The sequence below is a fragment of the Mercenaria mercenaria genome, chromosome 8 (assembly GCF_021730395.1).
Source record: "Mercenaria mercenaria strain notata chromosome 8, MADL_Memer_1, whole genome shotgun sequence".
Classification (NCBI taxonomy): Eukaryota; Metazoa; Mollusca; class Bivalvia; order Venerida; family Veneridae; genus Mercenaria; species Mercenaria mercenaria.
The window spans coordinates 68,922,321-68,940,933 of record NC_069368.1 but is presented as its reverse complement, the minus strand read 5'-3'; the positions used below and the strand labels follow the sequence as shown (position 1 = coordinate 68,940,933).

Below are 18,613 nucleotides of genomic sequence, written 5' to 3'. Positions count from 1 at the left end.
TTAACGCTGGAATATAGCAAGAGAACGCATCTCTTGCCTAAAACATTCACTAAATCTCAATTTTCTGGGAGATGGAGACCCCCTCCCTCACCTACATCATACTCGCAGCATCGCTGCTTCGTTCTTAACTATGCTGCTCATATCTAGCGTACAGTTCAAAACCATCCAGGTACGCTCCCGTTAGTGACTGATTCATTACCTCCTACAGCCTAACCCCCTTACCCTTCGATTTTTATTGCATATTTGGCATTGTTATTTTTTCACTTTCTCGGATTATCTGCAGGCCTGGGCCTGCAGTGCCTTATAGAAGCTACGCCACTGATACGTAGCTGGGAAGTGACCTCAAAACTCAACTAGTGTACCCTTATAAGTTCATTAGTCGATCGTATCGTGGATTTTGATTTAGTACATAAAACATGAGGTACAAAGTTCTTTAAATATGATTGATTCATTCCAAAGCCCGAAATTATTCTGAATTAATTAATACATGAAATCTCTCTCTCTCTAGATGCACATTTAAAATAAATAATTCTATCTTTCTTAAATCAATTTATCCATAGTTCCGAAATAGTCCTTTAAAATAAGTGTAATAATAATAATAATAATTTAGAATCTTAAATGCCAAAAACTGAGAGACACCCATCATCTTACAGCTCTGTTCTAAAGCTAAGGCGCTCTGCAGCTAAAGCGCTGCCTAGCTAAGGTACTCTCGACATCCTACCTCCTAAACCCACATATCAGTCTGTCAATGAGACAAGAGTTATATAGCAAAAGCTTAAAGGATGATGTGTCAACTGCTGACCATTTCTCATGCCACCTTAGTGGAATCAGTATATAATATATTCTAACAAGGTATATTTAAGGAAAACTATCCAGTAACATCTAATAGTGATAAATATCCGCACGCCGAATAGATACCACTGTGGCATTTCTCATACTTTATCTAAAATTGCTGACCCCTAAATTAGTCTCGCCTTTACCATAGTCGAGCTACTTTTAAAGAAAACGAATATGATTTCAAGTTTAGAAAATAGTTAAAATCAATAAAAACTCTCCTTAATAATTACCATAACGATACAGTCATAGTATTTATATACTAGGTCTAGTTTAAATTATGAACAGTTTATTTCCTTGCAACTTTTTATTAAACATTTTGGCTAGACTGGTATTTCTACACGTATATTCATGTTTCAGTTTATGAAATCTATGCAATGGTCTGAGATACTAAGACTAGGAAAGGTCTTAAAATTATTGTATTTGAAGATAGCGGAGACACTGACCATTTGTGTCGTAGTGGAGACTGACCAATTGTGTCCTAGCAGAGACTGACCAATAATGTCGTTGAAGAGACAATTACCATTTTTGTCGCAGGGAGACTGACCAATTGTGTCCTAGTGGAGAATGACCAATTTTGTTGTAGGGGAGACACTCACCATGTGTCTCATAGTTGAGACTCACCAACTGTGTCGAAGTGGAGACTGACCAACTCTGACAAAGTGGACTGGAGTATGACCATTTGTGGCGGTTAAGGTAATCAGGCTTGTTGCAAAATATGATATATAAGTCTCTTTATTTGCAGCGAACTGAAGAGATTCAGATGACCATTCTGTAAAGGACAGGCTGAAGTCACCTAGATGGTCATAACTCTGATAGGATTTCAAGGTCGTTTTCATGTGACATATAAAGTAGCCAAATTGGAAAGTTATTTCAGTTATATGAATAGTTTGGCGATGGCTTGCACATGTTGAATTTTTTCCCTTTAAAGTTGAACAACATTTTATGACATTTTTCAGTTTTCATATATATTTTGTTAGAGATTTATTTCAGAAATAAAAAAACTCATTACATAAGTTAGATCCCTATTTGAAATTACTTTTTATGAAAATTTGTAATTACCCTCCCCCATCTTTTATACAAAAATATTAAAAAAGTTATTTATTTCAATATATGTTCTAGTTTTATACTTGCACTTTATAAATATTAGGACATTTCAACAACCTGAAACAAAAGACAAGTTTTAAAACAGCGTATAGTTTCGCAATTAATCTTTTTTTCCAATCTTTCTTGGTTGCGCAATCGAGATAGATAAAGGGAGGTAATAATGATTTAATAAACTTGCACTTCTAATTGATTTTAGTAAAATGTGTGCTTTAAAATGTAAATCTTTGTCAGTTAAAGTTGTGTTTTTTTTTCCTTCATATTATCCTGTAATGCTATTTTGGTTGGTAAAAAAAATGGTTGAAAATCAAATTTTAAAAGTACTTTCAGTGAAAAACTAATGTTTATTAAGAACTCGGTGAACATAAATGAGCCGTGCCATGACAAAACCAACATAGTGGCTTTGCGATCAGCATGGATCCAGACCAGACTGCGCGCAGTCTGGTCAGGATCCATGTTGTTCGCTTACAAAGCCTATTGGAATTAGAGAAATATTAGCGAACAGCATGGATCTGGATCCATGCTGGTCGCAAAGCCACTATGTTGGTTTTCTCATGGCGCGGCTCAAATAAGTATAAATAACCAGTTGCTTAGGTGTTGAACAAATTCATCAGTTGACCAAAATCTGATTAACTACTTTTAAGAAATATTTGAAAATGAATCAGTGCAAAAGGGCCTTTCAGCACGAAAAACATACAGAAAGCGAAGTCAAATTAGGGCCCGCTTGACCATGTTCCACAAAACTGTTAACACCCTTGTCGAAATCGGATTTAAAAAGCGTTTTCCCCAAAACAACACAAACACAAACAAATCCACCATCAACTTCAACTTCACCAATATTCCATTCTGTGAACTCTGTCGTTCTCGCCACGTACCGAACTGGACCAAGCTGCCTTCAGACTTTCTTTTCAATGAGCACCCTGGCAACAACAATCCGTTGAAGTTTTCCAGTTTATAGAAAATGAAGATGAGACCAGTAAGCACGCGCGCAAGTGCACGTGCACACGAACATTAACAACAACAACTAAAACATTGACACAACATAACGTTTAAAATCCTAATAGTCACATGTTTCATGTTGTAGAATTAATAAATAAAAGATACCAAGAAAAAGTGTTTAGTGGTATTTTTCTACTATCGATATTGCAAAATTAAAAAGTGATTTTTAATTTCAAATAGCAACATATTGTCGACTAAGAGTGTTGAGGTTAACAGCATATTCTAGACGGACGATAGACAGACACAGTGCGATGTGAGAGACTCTGGCGCTTGCAGACAGAGCATGCTTCAATCTGGCGCGTGCAGACAGAGCATGCTTCAATCTAGCGCGTTCAGACAGAGCATGCTTCAATCTGGCGCGTTCAGACAAAGCATGCTTCAATCTGGCAAGTGTAGACAGAGCATGCTTCAATCTGGCGCGTTCAGACAGAGCATGCTTCAATCTGGCACATGCAGACAGGGCATGCTTTAATCTGGCGCGTGCAGACAGAGCATGCTTCAATCTAGCGCGTTCAGACAGAGCATGCTTCAATCTGGCGCGTTCAGACAAAGCATGTCACAGCCTGGGCGCATGCAGACACTGCATGCCTAAATCTGGCGCGTGCAGACAGAGCATGCCCCACTCAACCTGGTTTAAGACAGCTTCTCTGAATTACCAAAATGATGGCAAAGCAACAAACATTTGTTTTTCTTGGATGCGAATGTTTCTTATGATAGACTTTCTATTTATTTATTTTACTAAGTCTAATGGCTTGTTTATTTCAAATTTATGTTCACCGAAATCCTAGTTTGCTAAATTCTACTCCTATACATTTATTTATAACAGCATTGTTTTCATCAACTATAGGAGAAGCGAACACATGTCCTGAATGTCTTGCCATTAATTAATAAGACCCGAAATGCGATTAAACTATTTAATAATCAAATATAATATGCACTAACACATCCATATACGTATTTATCAATTATAAATTATGCAGCACCATGTAGATTGAAAGAAAATGGACAAATAAGTTCGTACTTATTTATGACATAGAATGAACTTACAAAAAAATTGACATTAAAAAAAAAAAAAAGAAAAAAAAGTGATAACAATTCTTTAAAAACTCTAAAAGTTATAGGTGATTTAGACAGTTCGTTTTGCATGTGCACTCATTCCGTTTCTATGTGAAGGAAGTTGGATAAAAATGTCTACTTACGTAGATGTAGATCAGATCTGGCTCTCTCTGGGACAGTGGGGATCGTACCAGCGACGGCAGTTGATTGTGTTGTTATTGGCGATTTGGTCGTGTGGCTTCCATGTTTTATCGATTGTTTTCCTTGGTAACATATCTTTATTTACACACCTATCTTTATATTGTGGGACTACTTATTCATTTTATTTTCCATATGTAACAATAGGCAGTATTGTTCTTGGTAATCTTTTCCATACAAAACAATGTCAAGTAATTTATTAGCTTTTTCCATAATTATGTGATTATATCTAAGTTGTATTTTGGTAATTTTGTCCATATTTATCTTATGTGATAATTGCAATATAAAGTGTACTTCTTGGTAACAACATCAAGTGTATTTCTCGGAAAACTTTTCCATATTTAATAGTATCAAGTGTATTTCTTTTTACTATTATCCATATGTCATAATATCTACTGTATTTCGCTATAACCTTTTCCACATTTGACATCATCAGTGTATTTCTTGGTAACCATTTCCATATGTGTTAACACTTTATGTTATTCTTGGTAACCTTTTTAAATACATAATAATTCCTACGTTTTTTCTTGGTAGTCCGTTCCATATTTAAGTATATCTAAAGTCTGTCCCATCTCATTTCGGACCTCAACTTTGAGCTGTTATGAAGTAATGGAACGGGATCAAAAGACATAATTTTTAAACACGTTTTTTTTTTTTGTGATTTTCGAGGACTTTTTGCAACAATCGTCTGGTTTTCACGTGCGACTGAATTTTTTTTCTGTATACCTTGTAATCTTTTCCGTACATAATAACGCGAATCAGATATCATGGTAAACTTTTTCGTATAAATAAATAAAAAAACTAGTGTTTTTCTTGGTGACGTTTTCCATATAATTTTGTTTAAGTATATTGTCATTATCTGTTGTATTACTGTAAGGGGTACAATACCTTAATAATACGAAAAGGAATGTTAGACACTCTCAATCATCTATTTCAGGTTACAGACCACAATATGAATGTAAAGAGATACATGTGGGGAACAGCACTACTTCCAGCGATATGTTTAATCAGACAGTTAGCAGACAATATGAGAAATGCACTATAAAAACAGTTCTCAACGATACAGGGGCAATAACCGTGTCAGAGACAGGATGTACAAACGGTTGGAAGTATCACGATTATGGTCCGTTTTCGACGGACAGATCAGTGGTTTCAGAGGTGAAAATGTAATCACAGTTAAATAAGAAAATTTTAAGTTTTCTTTGTTAACATTGTTATACTATATATAGATTTAAAAAATGTTAGCAACACTTTCTTAAAAATAACTGTAAGTTAACTGCATAAAATGTCTCCATATCGCAAATTGGAGCAATTTTGAAGGTCAGTACTGTCAAAATGTGATGAAAGTCATTTCTTTGAAATATTTTCTTTTTGCAAGATGGTCCCTTAAGCCATGGTTCACTTTTGTGAAATGTCATGATCCATTGTTCACATACATGTAAATGTATGAAAGGCCATGGTTCACACTTACGAAATGGCTCATATTTACGTACATTGTAGTTTGATTTTCGTTTATTTTTTTTTTTTTTTTTTTTTTTTTTTTGCTTTTTGTTTTTTTGGAAGCTGTTTTTTTTTACTCATTTTTTGCTAACAGGTCAGTTACACATATAGTTTCTACTTCTTTTCCTTCTTTTCTACTTCTTTTCCATAAAACACAAGTTGCATTCTTTCTAAATACAATTCTACAGAGTTGTATTTCTAACATTTGAATTTCGTATTTTTTCTATTCTATTGCTTAGTGGGACTTGGTTTGTGAAAGAAAAGAACTCGCAGAGGTTTCACAGACGCTTGTTATGCTTGGTCAGGGCATTGGAGCGTTTATATTTACAAGTTTATCGGATAGATATGGTCGGAAGGTCGTCCACATTACATGTCACGTGACACTATTTGGGATAGCTCTAGCTACGGCATTTGTCCCAAATTTCTCGTCTTTTGCTGTGATGCGAGTTCTCACTGGTGCATTCCAACAGGTAAATCTTGTCATCATTTTAGACCACTGTGAGTAGGAAATAACAATTTTGAAGTCTTTCCTTATAAAGATTTATCCAACGGTTTGCTAATTAAAACATAGATGTCTTCAAAACAGAACAAACAAGCTGACTATTCTCATTAAAGGCCCAGTATATTGAAATTTAGTCCTGGGCATGCCTTCAGGTGTATCATACTCAAACCAAAACTAGTATATTCCAGCCCATACACATATACAGTATAAATATAAATATTAAACACAAATCTGTGCGTGACTGCACACAGTATATAACGAGAATAAGATAAAGCAAATTCATAAGCATTAGGAAAAAGTACCATTTACCAAAATGACCTGTGGTGGCTTCCGGCTTCTGACTTCCGTATGCTTATAGTATAATTATATCGTTTTATTAAGTCCTTCAAAGTAAATGCGTCCCCTATGCAGACCCAACATTTATATCTGTGTCCTTTTCAGGACAAATCATTGAAAACTCTAAACATCGATGCCACGATGAAATATATTTGCAAATGTTATTACGTACTTTTTTTCGATAAAGGGTACTGGGCTTACCATAGCGATTTTGAACCTTGAACTCCTGCCAAAAGGGATCCGAGGCTATGTTGAGGTGTTCGGTCTGCTGTTCTGGACGACTGGCATAGCCATTATTACACCTGTATCCTATATCTTCCGGAACATGTCATGGCGCTACCTTCAGATATGTTTAGCCTGCTTGTCTTCTTGGGCTCTCATCGAATGGTGGTAGGTTACTATTCTAAATCTATTGTACATTGCTTTTAAGAGATCATCAGACTCTTTTGGACAGATTAACTTCACACTTAATCATAATAACACTGTTTTGAAAAGTTAACACCTCACTTTGACATAATAACGTAGCTTTTTTTAACATAATAATAAGGCACTGTTTTGAAAAGTTGATATCACACTCTGATGTATATGAAATGTTCCGACGTAAGACAGCTGCAGCGTTCCATATGAAATGAGCTGCTCATGATCGCCGGTCAATTTCTATGCTGTAAACTTTGGTTTCCTTCTTTTCTTTTTCTGTCTTTTTAGCTCACCTTGTCACATAGTGACAAGGTGAGCTTTTGTGATCACACGGCCTCCGTCGTCCGTCCGTCCGTCCGTGCGTACGTGCGTCCGTAAACTTTTGCTTGTGACCACTCTAGAGGTCGCATTTTTTGTGGGATCTTTATGAAAGTAGGTCAGAATGTTCATCTTGATGATATCTAGGTCAAGTTCGAAACTGGGTTACGTGCCATCAAAAACTAGGTCAGTAGGTCTAAAAATTGAAAAAATTGTGACCTCTCTAGAGGCCATATATTTCAAAAGATCTTCATGATAATTGGTCAGAATGTTCACCTTGATGATATCTAGATCAAGTTCGAAACTGTGCCATCAAAAACTAGGTCAGTAGGTCTAAAAATAGAAACACCTTGTGACCTCTCTAGAGGCCATATATTTCATGAGATCTTCATGAAAATTGGTCAGAATGATCACCTTGATGATATCTAGGTCAAGTTCGAAACTGGGTTACGTGCCATCAAAAACTAGGTCAGTAGGTCTAAAAATTGAAAAAATTGTGACCTCTCTAGAGGCCATATATTTCAAAAGATCTTCATGATAATTGGTCAGAATGTTCACCTTGATGATATCTAGATCAAGTTCGAAACGTGCCATCAAAAACTAGGTCAGTAGGTCTAAAAATAGAAACACTTGTGACCTCTCTAAGAGGCCATATATTTCATGGAGATCTTCATGAAATTGGTCAGAATGATCACCTTGATGATATCTAGGTCAAGTTTGAAAGTGGGTCAGTGCGTTCTAAAACTAGGTCAGTAGGTCAAATAATAGAAAAACCTTGTGACCTCTCTAGAGGCCATATTTTATTGGATCTCATGAAAGTTGGTCTGAATGTTCACTTTATGATATCTAGGTCAAGTTCGAAAGTGGGTCACGTGCCTTCAAAAACTAGGTCAGTAGGTCAAATAATAGAAAAACATTGTGACCTCTCTAAGGCCAATTTTTCATGGAACTGTATGAAAGTTGGTCTGAATGTTCATCTTGATGATATTAGGTCAAGTTTGAAACTAGGGTCATGTGCGTCAAAAACTAGGTCAGTAGGTCTAAAATAGAAAAACTTGTGACCTCTCTAGAGGCCATATCTTTCACAAGATCTTCATGAAAATTGGTCAGAATGTTCATCTTGATGATATCTAAGTCAAGTTCGAAAGTGGATCACGTGCCATCAAAAAGTAGATCAGTAGGTCAAATAATGAAAAAACATTGTGACCTCTCTAGAGGCCATATTTTTCATGAGATCTGCATGAAAGTTGGTCTGAATGTTTATCTTGATGATATATAGGTCAAGTTTGAAACTAGATTAACTGCGATCAAAAACTAGGTCAGTAGGTCTTGAAATAGAAAAACCTTGTGACCTCTCTAGAGGCCATACCCTTGAATGGATCTTCATGAAAATTTGTCAGAATGTTCACCTTGATGATATCTAGGTCAAATTTGAAACTGAATGACGTGTATTAAAAAACTAGGTCAGTAGGTCAAATAATAAAAAAAACCTTGTGACCTCTCTAGAGGCCATACTTTTCATGGGATCTGTAAGAAAATTGGTCTGAATGTTCATCTTGATGATATCTAGGTCAAGTTTGAAACTGGGTTAACTGCGGTCAGAAACTAGGTCAGTAGGTCTAAAATTATTAAAATCTTTTGACCTCTCTAGAGGCCATATTTTTCAATGGATCTTAATGAAAATTGATCTGAATGTTCACCTTGATGATATCTAGGTCAGTGTCTGGATAACGTGCGGTCAAAAACTAGGCCATTAGGTATAAAAATAGAAAAACCTTGTGACATCTCTAGAGGCCATATTTTTCATGAGATCTTCATGAAAATTAGTGAGAATGTTCACCTTGATGATATCTAGATAAAGTTCAAATAGGGTCACATACCTTCGAAAACTACGTCAATAGGGTAAATAATAGAAAAACCTTGTGACCTCTATAGAGACCATATTTTTCAATGGATCTTCATGAAAATTGGTCAGAATTTTTATCTTGATAATATCTATGTCAAGTTGAAAACTGGGTCACATGAGCTCAAAAACTAGGTCACTATGTCAAATAATAGAAGAAACGACGTCATACTCAAAACTGGGTCATGTGGGAAGAGGTGAACGATTCAGGACCATCATGGTCCTCTTGTTTTATGTTCCTGTTTTTTATTCAACTTGTCATTTGACCTGTTTAGGCTAATGTAAAGCAGTATTGGTGAATGATGGGTTTAACATAAAAAAGCTGAATGAGTTTAAACTCCAGGTTAATTGACGAATCACTAAGATGGCTGATTGCGAACGGACGGATAAAAGAGGCCAAGGCTATTATTCAAAAAGCGTGTAAGCGAAACAACAAGGACTATGATGAAATAGTGTCTGCAAGTGGATTCCGTGCTTACGAGATGCAGTCTGGTATAGTCCTAGAAGTCAGAAAGGGTAAAAGGCATTTTGGTTAACCTTACAAGTAATAGAGTTTGATTAAGCTTAATTGACAAGCGCATACATGTACGCAATGCATCCTTAAATTAAATCATCCCGTATTTCATAAAAAAGCAACTTTTAGGATTTTGCCAGTTTTCGGACCGAAGTACGATGACCATATCAAGACCTTGTGAAGATACTACTCTAATTAAAGAAGATACCTCGTATTCATCTAACAAAAGACAGCTCCGGCGTTCCATATGGCTTAAAACATATGTTTTTTATATGAAATCTAACAATATGTTTGTATTTGGTGAAGAAGTCTATAAGATAAAACAGACTTGAAAATCAAATAAGAATTCATAGCATAATCGCAAAGTGACAAAGTTGGGGTTGTCATTTTTTTTATATTCTCGAAACATGTTCGCTCATCTTTTTAAAAGTCAGGAATGGGATATTTGCGACGAAACTTGGAATTAAGGAAACTTGCATGGAGGCCATGTTTTTGTTGTATTCTGGGTTACTTGGGTCAAGGTCAAGCTCATTGTTACAAAAAAAAAAATACAAAAAAAGGTTTTCTTACAATAACTTAAGTTAAGAATTAGGTATGAATTCCAAACTAGGTAAATGAGGTAGCTTTCATTGAAACCAACGTTTTGGTTGCTCTTTGGTAGCTTGGGTCAAGGTCATTGTAGAAAAATCTTTTAGTTTAGTTAGGAATGACAAACTGTCGTAGAGCCCAGGTGTTGCAGTTTAATGCTTTATAAAGAGTGAAACCTTAATCCCGTCCGGCGGGAGATACAAATTCATTGATTCTTTAAAAATGACATGACAAACTTGATCATTTCGGGATTGTTTCTTTTTGCGAAAGCAAACAGAAATTGCACGAGCAACTCTGGTTGATTTCGTGATTGTTCGATATTTAGTTTTTACAAAAAGTTGCATGTCACCTTTATGGCACCGTACTTTTAACATGGCGCACCTTATTTTCTTCAGAAGATGTAACGCCAGAAACAGAGAGCGGCCTCTTAACTAGGGCAGAAAATGGAACAGTGAACACCACCAACCAGAAGGATGCATCTACCAAAGCCTACACTGCTATTGATTTGATCAAATCAAAAAGATTATTTTTAACATCTATAATCATGTGGTTTGCCTGGTAAAATATATTTTCCTTTCAGTCTGTAACGCTACATTTAGATATTTCTAAAACATCTGGCGAGTTTTTGTTGTACTTTTTAGGATCTATAAAAATGACATTATTTCTTTGTACAATATTGTAATTAATACGTCGATGCGTATGTATGAGCTGATTTTTTAATTGTTTGAAGCACACATAGTATGTAGCATAATGTAATCGTATAAAAAGATATTTTCTGATGAAGATGACGCTTCAGTGACTTCCTGTGTCAATTGATAACTTACTTCGAACACAAATGGCCAATGAACATTGATGGTTGGAGACTTGCTGAGCCGGTTTAATTGTCTGATATGCACATGGGTGACAAACGTAATCGAACCTAAAATTCTGCAAAGAGCAGTGTATGTGGGACCTGGCTGAATCATTAAGACACCTTAGTCATCTTACATTATTTCATTATTTTTCAGGATTACTAACAGTTCTACATACTACGGTATAATGTTGATCTCTTCAAGTCTTGCTGGAGACAGATTCCTCAATTTCTTCCTCGGTTCTATAGTAGAATATCCAGCAGCGTTCATGGAGTGGTCCATGATAAACAGGTATAAACCACACATCATTTACGGTCCAAGATAGACAAATATAAACCACACACTATTTACTGTCCATGATAGACAAATATAAACCACACACTATTTACTGTCCATGACAGACAAATGTAAACCACACACTATTTACTGTCCATGATAGACAAATATAAACCACACACTATTTACGGTCCATGATAGACAAATATAAACTACACACCATTTATGGTCCATGGTAGACAAATAGAAACCACACATCAATTATGGTCCATGATAAACAGGTATTACTACACGCCATTCATGGTCCGTGATAAACAGGTACCGTGCATTAAACCACAAGCCACTACGGTTCATGATTGACAAATACAAACCACACACAATTTACCGCCCATGATATGGAGGTACAAATGTATAAGCTACACATCATTTATGGTCCATTATAAACAGGTATAAACCACTTACCATTTGAGGTCCGCGACATCTAATAACGTGTTTCCGACGGTAAGATATGGGACTACTGTAAGACATGCTTCAAGTTTAAAAATAGTCTGGAGACTAGCTTCAGCATGCAAACATGTCCTTGGTCAGTTTCAAAATCTCAGAAACTTTCAATCAGATGCTGGAATTTTGTAACTGTATTTAAAATGCACTGGGCCAATTGGAAGCGAGCTTTCGCCAGTTTTAAATCGCAGACACAAGCGCGACAATTTCTATATCCGCCAACCACCAAATATGGTATGTCAAACGTTATTATTATTGTATGTTTGTTATTGTTATTCAGTGTCTTGTCATTCATATTCTAAAAGTCATTATTGTTATTCTATATTTCGTTATTCTTATTGTATCTCTGATATTGTTATTCAATGTCGTGTCATTCATATTCTAAGTCTTACCATTGTTAGTGTATATGTCGTTATTCTTATTGTATGTTCGATATTCTTATGGTAAAAGTCATTATTATTTATTTGATTGCATGACATCTTTTTACTTTGATGTGTCGCTTTAATGCTAAGAAAGTTTGTTTAATCTCCCGTGAAACTTGGGGGAATGCAACAGACGGTACCTTGCAAAGATAACGACTTCGGTTTGCAGAATGACAGGTAAAATGGAGATAATGCTGATTAGCATAAAGCATGTGGACTTTACATTGTAGGTATGGTCGGAAGCCTACAGCCATTGCATTTCACAGTATATGCGGTGTAGCCCTCATAACTGCCACTGTTCTTACAACAACTGCAAGTATGAAAACACCGTTTATCAAGTATATTTTTCGTTTGTCTGGATTACCTGCCCCTTAACTGCTACACAGTCGTTACTGTGCCATTTTATTCAACAACAAGAGCCATGTTAGACATGGCTAATCCCCCCGCCGGGCATATTATGATTGAAGGCTAAAGTTCCTGGCAAGTTAGTGTCTGAAAGCATTAATTTTGGGGAAAGCTTTGAAGAACCGTTTAGTTGTGGTCCGCATCAGGGGTTTTAAAGATGTGGAAGAAAGAATAAGTCAGTGGTGAGGTGGTTTACTGCTAAATTTTATTAATTTTCATGAACAGTATAGCTATGATGTTTTTCTATATGGCTACTGTAAAAAGAAGGAATGGAAAGCTAACAGGGAACAAGAGTGCCAGAATGTCACAATATACACCCATCACAGCTAATTTCTTTACTCTAGCAGCTGTATTTGCAAATGGAATTTTAATTTTGTGGTTGTTTAGTAATCATTGTAAGTCTTTTGTTTTTCTTAGTCCACAAAAAACTCCTTACCAGGTGGAGATACCTTAAAATACACGTAAAATTGGAAAGTAACCTCTATGTTGTACCACAGAAAAGTGGTCTTGGTTTTTCTCTACGGTCCGTTATAAAAATGTTACAAAATAAGTTATTTATAGTAACAAATAAGGGAAGTTAATCTTAAAAAAAATAAAATTGTAAGTCCACACAAAAATCTTTACCAGGTAGAGATTGGTCAAAATACACCTCAAAATTGGATGTAGCATGCATGTTGTACTACAGAAAAGTGGTCTCGATTTTTCCCTACGACTAGTAATGAAAAAGTTACAATAAAAGCTATTTAAAGTAACAACAAAGGTAAGTAAAGAAGGGAACTGCGCGTGACACTTCGTCTCATGATGGTGTATAATTGTGCCAAGTTACATCAAAATCCCTCCATGCATGAAGAAGAAATGCTTCAGACAAAGTCATTCTTGTATCTAACCTTTGGCCTCTAAGTGTGACCTTGACCTTAGACCTAGGGACCTGGTTCTTGCGCAAGACATTCCGTCTCGTGGTGGTGAACATTTGTGCCAAGTTATATCAAAATCCCTCCATGCATGAAGAAGATATGCTCCGGACAAATTTTTTTAAGAAAATATAATAAAGGGGAATAACTCAAAAAATAGGCAAGGTAGAGTTATTGTTCGTGCACAATGCACTTCCTCCCAATGTGTTCTATCAGTGTATTAAGTTTGAAGAAAATCCCTCCAGTACTTCTGGGAGTTATGCTCCGGACAAAATTTTTTTTAGAAAATATAATAAAGGGGAATAACTCAAAAAATAGGCAAGGTAGAGTTATTGTTCTTGCACACTGCACTTCCTCCCAATGTGTTCTATCAGTGTATGAAGTTTGAAGAAAATCCCTCCAGTACTTTTGGAGTTGTGCTCCGGACAAATTTTTTTAAGAAAATATGATAAAGGGGAATAACTCAAAAAATAGGCAAGGTAGAGTTATTGTTCTTGCACACTGCACTTCCTCCCAATGTGTTCTATCAGTGTATGAAGTTTGAAGAAAATCCCTCCAGTACTTTTGGAGTTATGCTCCGGACAAAGATCGTTGCGGACGGACGGACGCACGGACGGAGAGCATTTCTAATATCCCCTTCGCCTTTGGCGGGGGGATAAATAAGCAGAATATGTTGCAGTGGCAAGTTTTTAGAAATGAACCGAAAGCAGTGACAGTAGTCTAAATGACTTAAATTCTTGTCAAACATTATTAAAATAAGGCAGGGGCAGGTTCGTTGCAAGATATTTTACGAGTTTTTAAGATCACATAAATTGCCTTTTTACTTCAACGAAAATTTATGAAAACTTAAAAACGCATATTGAATTTGTTATCGGTTCAAAGATTGGCAGACTTCCTAAAAGCAGCAACATGTATGAATATGCGTGATGCTGTTGGCAAATACAGCATTCCGTTTCCAGAAACTAGTGTTCATTGTTTGAACAAAGTATAGATCTAACGTAGTTAACTTGACTTTTTTGGCCACTGACTCACCTTTACAAATAAATATATTTGTAACATTATTTTTCATTCTTTTTATAAAGACGGAAATTCAGCGATGATATTGGGATCTACAGTGTTCACTTTGATTGGAAAATTCGCCATCACTGGTTCATTCAGCACCATATTTCTATATACACCGGAATTATACCCGACCAATATGAGGTATTGTGCTTGTCTATAGAACTATTGTATTAAAGGTAAAATATGAGAATTTATGTGTTCATTTGTTTTGTAAACAGTTTTCAAATTATCGTCTGGAAGAATAGTCCGGACTGCGTAATTGTGTATACGATGTATATTTCAGGAATGTCGGAATCGGCATGTCGTCCGCAGCAGCAAGGATTGGTGGAATGCTAGCACCATTCTCAAGAAATCTGGTAATTTTATTTCAGTAAAATAATACTGCTTAAACTCACTGACTACTATAGTTTTCACGTTTTACTTACGTTAACGAACGTATGGAAGTGCAATATAGTCTAAAATGCTGGGGTAGTAGGGTGTGTATAGTGGGGAGGGGAAGTGGTGTTTTTTGTTTTAGAAACCTATGAAGATGACTATTTCAATCATGCTGTTTTGAAATCTTTACGTGGCTTCATTTTCTTGTTGTAAAATTTGACTTGGAATAAATTCTGAAGTGTTTTTATTTCGTACTGTTTTCAGGCAGAGACAGCATTATGGGCACCAGGTTTGGTTTTCGGCATTATGTGTGCGATTGTTTCAGTATCAATGTTCTGGGTACCGGAAACCAATCAATATGAACTTCCGCAGACGCTTGAGGAGTGTGAGAGATGGTATAAGGACAACCGGTTCAAGATACCGTGCGTCAGCAGACGAGAAACTGAGAGGACAGAGTCAGACCAACAGATATCTTAAATTACTTTTTTACCAAGTCTCAGAAAGAGCTGTCTTTTTATTACATATATTCAGATTGTGTGAGGTAATGTGCCTCCATGACCAAACTCACGAAACCTGTTCCGTCGCACGAGGAAATATTATTTGTGCAAGAAATATTAAACTTGCCTCATAAATATAAACAGAAACATTAAATATTCTTGGCTGCTTTCTTTTACCCAAAACAGATACTTAGTAGCTGATACGCATTTTCAGCTGGGCCGATTGCCTTGCTGAAAGACACATCCATTGTCTGCCTCAGACATATTAATGCGAAGCTGCTCGGCCACTGCATTTCAAGGCTTAAGGGTATAAACAGGGTCATGTGAGCTTACAGTTGTATAAATAACGATTGTGCAGACATCAAATACACTTTATTATTAATTGATGCGCCATTTTAATACCTTCCGCTCCAGAACTTCTTTTAGCTTTTGCGTACACGCGGTAAATTGATCGTAGATATCGGCAAAATTTATCAAGTAAATTGTAAACACATTAGAAATTGTTAAAACATTACTTTTTTCTAGTTTTACTTGCAAAGCTCTTCCAGTGTAACATCTTGTTTAAGTTGAGATTTAGTAATGATTGTGCAGACTACATATTGTCTACACATTTTTCTGCACTATATGGTGATGTCTCTGATCTTGTGAAACGTAATCTTTTGTCAGGTTAACATGTCCGATGCATCATATTTATGAAATTCTATTCTTATTTTGCGTTTCTAAGATACGTCGAGATCGTATGTCAGTCCAGTTATGTTTCCCTCCGCCTAACTTTTGTTTTTCTTCTTCATTATGGTCAAATGCAAGATCCCTGAAGGAAGGTGAAAAGTCTTTGATTTTACGATACTTTATTATTATACCTTCTGGCGTTGTCTGTTGTCGCACAAAGTTGTGGTTGCTAGTTGCTAGTCATGTCGAAATAAACATTAATGTAAGGAAGGTAACTAGCTTGGTTGAATTCAACCCATCGTGCTGGATGAACAGCCCGAAACAGCACTTATATGGGCTTCCGCATATTAATATAGCTTTGGTGCCTGAACATATTTATCATTAAAAGACTATCCACTCAACACACCGGTACACAACTGTGTCATCTTCTGTTTTGTCGTCTTCACGTGCATGGTAACGCCGCTTCATGGGTTCACATTAGTTTATCCATCAATAATACAATAGTTTTATTGTTTACGTGCAAGAAGGAATTACAAAACAAAGTCTGATGAGTTTTGACCGATATACACAATCATTTAAAAGTTATAAAAGAGCTTACAAAGGAAATTATTAAGACATAATTTAAGGTAAGTTTTGTTAATTAATTGCGGTTAGGCCTGAAGTTTGCATTATCTGAGTGACTTTAGAATGAAAGAAACCCCTATGTGCATTTAACGTTGAGAAGGACTGTCTACGGTAAGGTCGTTTGATGAAATAATGGCTATTTTGACAACATTCGTGGAACTGGTTTGACGAATGGTCACTGCAATTTTTGTTTTTTTGGTGCTTTTAATTTTTTAGAGATAGAGCATAACAAGATGTCTGCGTCCATCATGTAGATTATTTTATGGGCAAAAACAATCAACAAGAACAAAAACGAATTAAGGTGAAACTTAGCATTTGACGTTTTTAAGAAACGCGGGTGTGGCGGTCTGCCTTCAATGGTAACAATTACTGTACGGTCCTCGTCAGCTATTATATAGTATACGTTGAAATAAATTTGTTAAAATTTGCGCTTATATTCTGCCGCTGGACAAACATTTCATCTTTCAGGTACAAAGAAAAAACATACGACTTGATCAAGGTGAAAATAAGAATGACCTGATTTTGTGGTTAGAAGTAATTATTTAAAAGCATGGTTACCTTATAATCATGTAATATACGAGTCCATGTAAATATAAAACAGTAAGAGACATCGTGTCGTTTTATGTAAATGTATGTACAAAGAAATGTCTACAAATAACAGTAGTAGATTAAAATTGAAATCGCAAAACCCACGACCACTTCCCTTCATGTTATGCATCCCTACCCCTTCGAAGAAGCGGGTGTGTATTGCTTTGCACCTGTCGGTCGCTTCGGTCTGCCAGTCGGCCGACAGAGCGAACTGTTTCCGCCCAATAACTTGATCCAGAACATTCAAACTGGGTACTATGATTTGTCTTATAAAGAAGATGACCACGGTTTTTGCGGTCAAATGTCAAGGCCACAGGGGTCTGAACTTAGAAAACGGGTTCTCCCTAATATCAACTTGAGAACAACTTCACCGAGAACCTTCAAACGTGGTAGCATGATTGGGCGTATAAAGTAGATGACGCCTCTAATTTTGGGAGTCAATAGGTCAAAGAGCAAGGTCACAAGAGCCTGAAACTTGAAAACGGTTTTCGCTCAGTAACTTGAGAAACACTTGACCCAGAACCTTCAAACTTGATAGCATGACTGGACTTATGAAGTAGATGACCCTGTTGTTTTAAGGATCAGTAAGTAAAACATCAAGGTCACAGGGGCATGAACCTTGAAAACTGTTTCCTTTCAATAACTTGAGAACCACTCAATCCAGTATCTTCAAATTTTGTAGCATAATTAGGCTTATAAAGAAGATGTCCCAATAGATTTTGGGGTCAAAGGTCAAGGTCAAAGGGACCTGAACCTTGAAAACAGTTTCTGCACATAGCTTGCAAACCACTTGACCCAAAACTTTAAAATTTGAAAGCATGACGAGGCTTATGAAACAGATGACCCCTATTGTTTTTGGGGTCAGTAAGTCAAAGGTCCTGCACCTTGAAAACGTTTTGGGCCCAAAGTGCTCAGGGTGAGCAATTGTGGTCTCTCATCATCCGTCCATACTTCTTCAAACAAGATCACCTCTGAAATCACTTGACCTGGTTGTTTCTTGGACGGTCCTCTCTAAAATTGTTCAAATAATTCCATTCCATGCAGCATTCTGGTTGTCATGGAAACCAATTGGAAAATCATCTCAAAAAGCAGTTTCCCGATTTAAAAATAATTTCACATAAATGTTCTTTGTATGACCCTCTACAAAGATTGTTGAGATTCTT

The 18,613-nt window shown here is 36.2% G+C and overlaps 1 protein-coding gene across 3 annotated transcripts; it reads left to right on the top strand.

Moving 5' to 3' along the window:
• The first annotated feature begins 1,207 nt into the window (after window positions 1–1,207).
• Window positions 1,208–15,723, top strand: LOC123566170 (organic cation transporter protein-like). Of its 3 annotated transcripts, none has more exons than XM_053550138.1 (11): window positions 1,208–1,530; window positions 5,129–5,349; window positions 5,931–6,161; window positions 6,717–6,919; window positions 9,511–9,683; window positions 10,665–10,827; window positions 11,277–11,411; window positions 12,550–12,635; window positions 14,718–14,838; window positions 14,981–15,053; window positions 15,337–15,723. In XM_053550138.1, the coding sequence occupies exons 2-11, from the start codon at window positions 5,191–5,193 to the stop codon at window positions 15,547–15,549; spliced, it is 1,557 nt and encodes a 518-aa protein (XP_053406113.1). In that variant the 5' UTR covers window positions 1,208–1,530; window positions 5,129–5,190; the 3' UTR covers window positions 15,550–15,723. The 3 variants fall into 3 exon arrangements, with proteins under 3 accessions (XP_053406113.1, XP_053406112.1, XP_045216002.2); XM_053550137.1 differs by lacking the exon at window positions 1,208–1,530 and adding an exon at window positions 4,021–4,260 and having other exon boundaries at window positions 10,668–10,827; XM_045360067.2 differs by lacking the exon at window positions 1,208–1,530 and adding an exon at window positions 4,021–4,260.
• The last annotated feature ends 2,890 nt before the right edge of the window (window positions 15,724–18,613 follow it).

Excerpts from the sequence above, each read along its gene's own strand:
- LOC123566170 (XM_045360067.2), top strand. The coding sequence starts at position 4,125 with ATGTCTACTTACGTAGATGTAGATCAGATCTGGCTCTCTCTGGGACAG. Across the intron at positions 5,350-5,930 it reads ACAGATCAGTGGTTTCAGAG|TGGGACTTGGTTTGTGAAAG; the intron begins GTGAAAATGTAA and ends TCTATTGCTTAG. Across the intron at positions 11,412-12,549 it reads GAGTGGTCCATGATAAACAG|GTATGGTCGGAAGCCTACAG; the intron begins GTATAAACCACA and ends TTTACATTGTAG.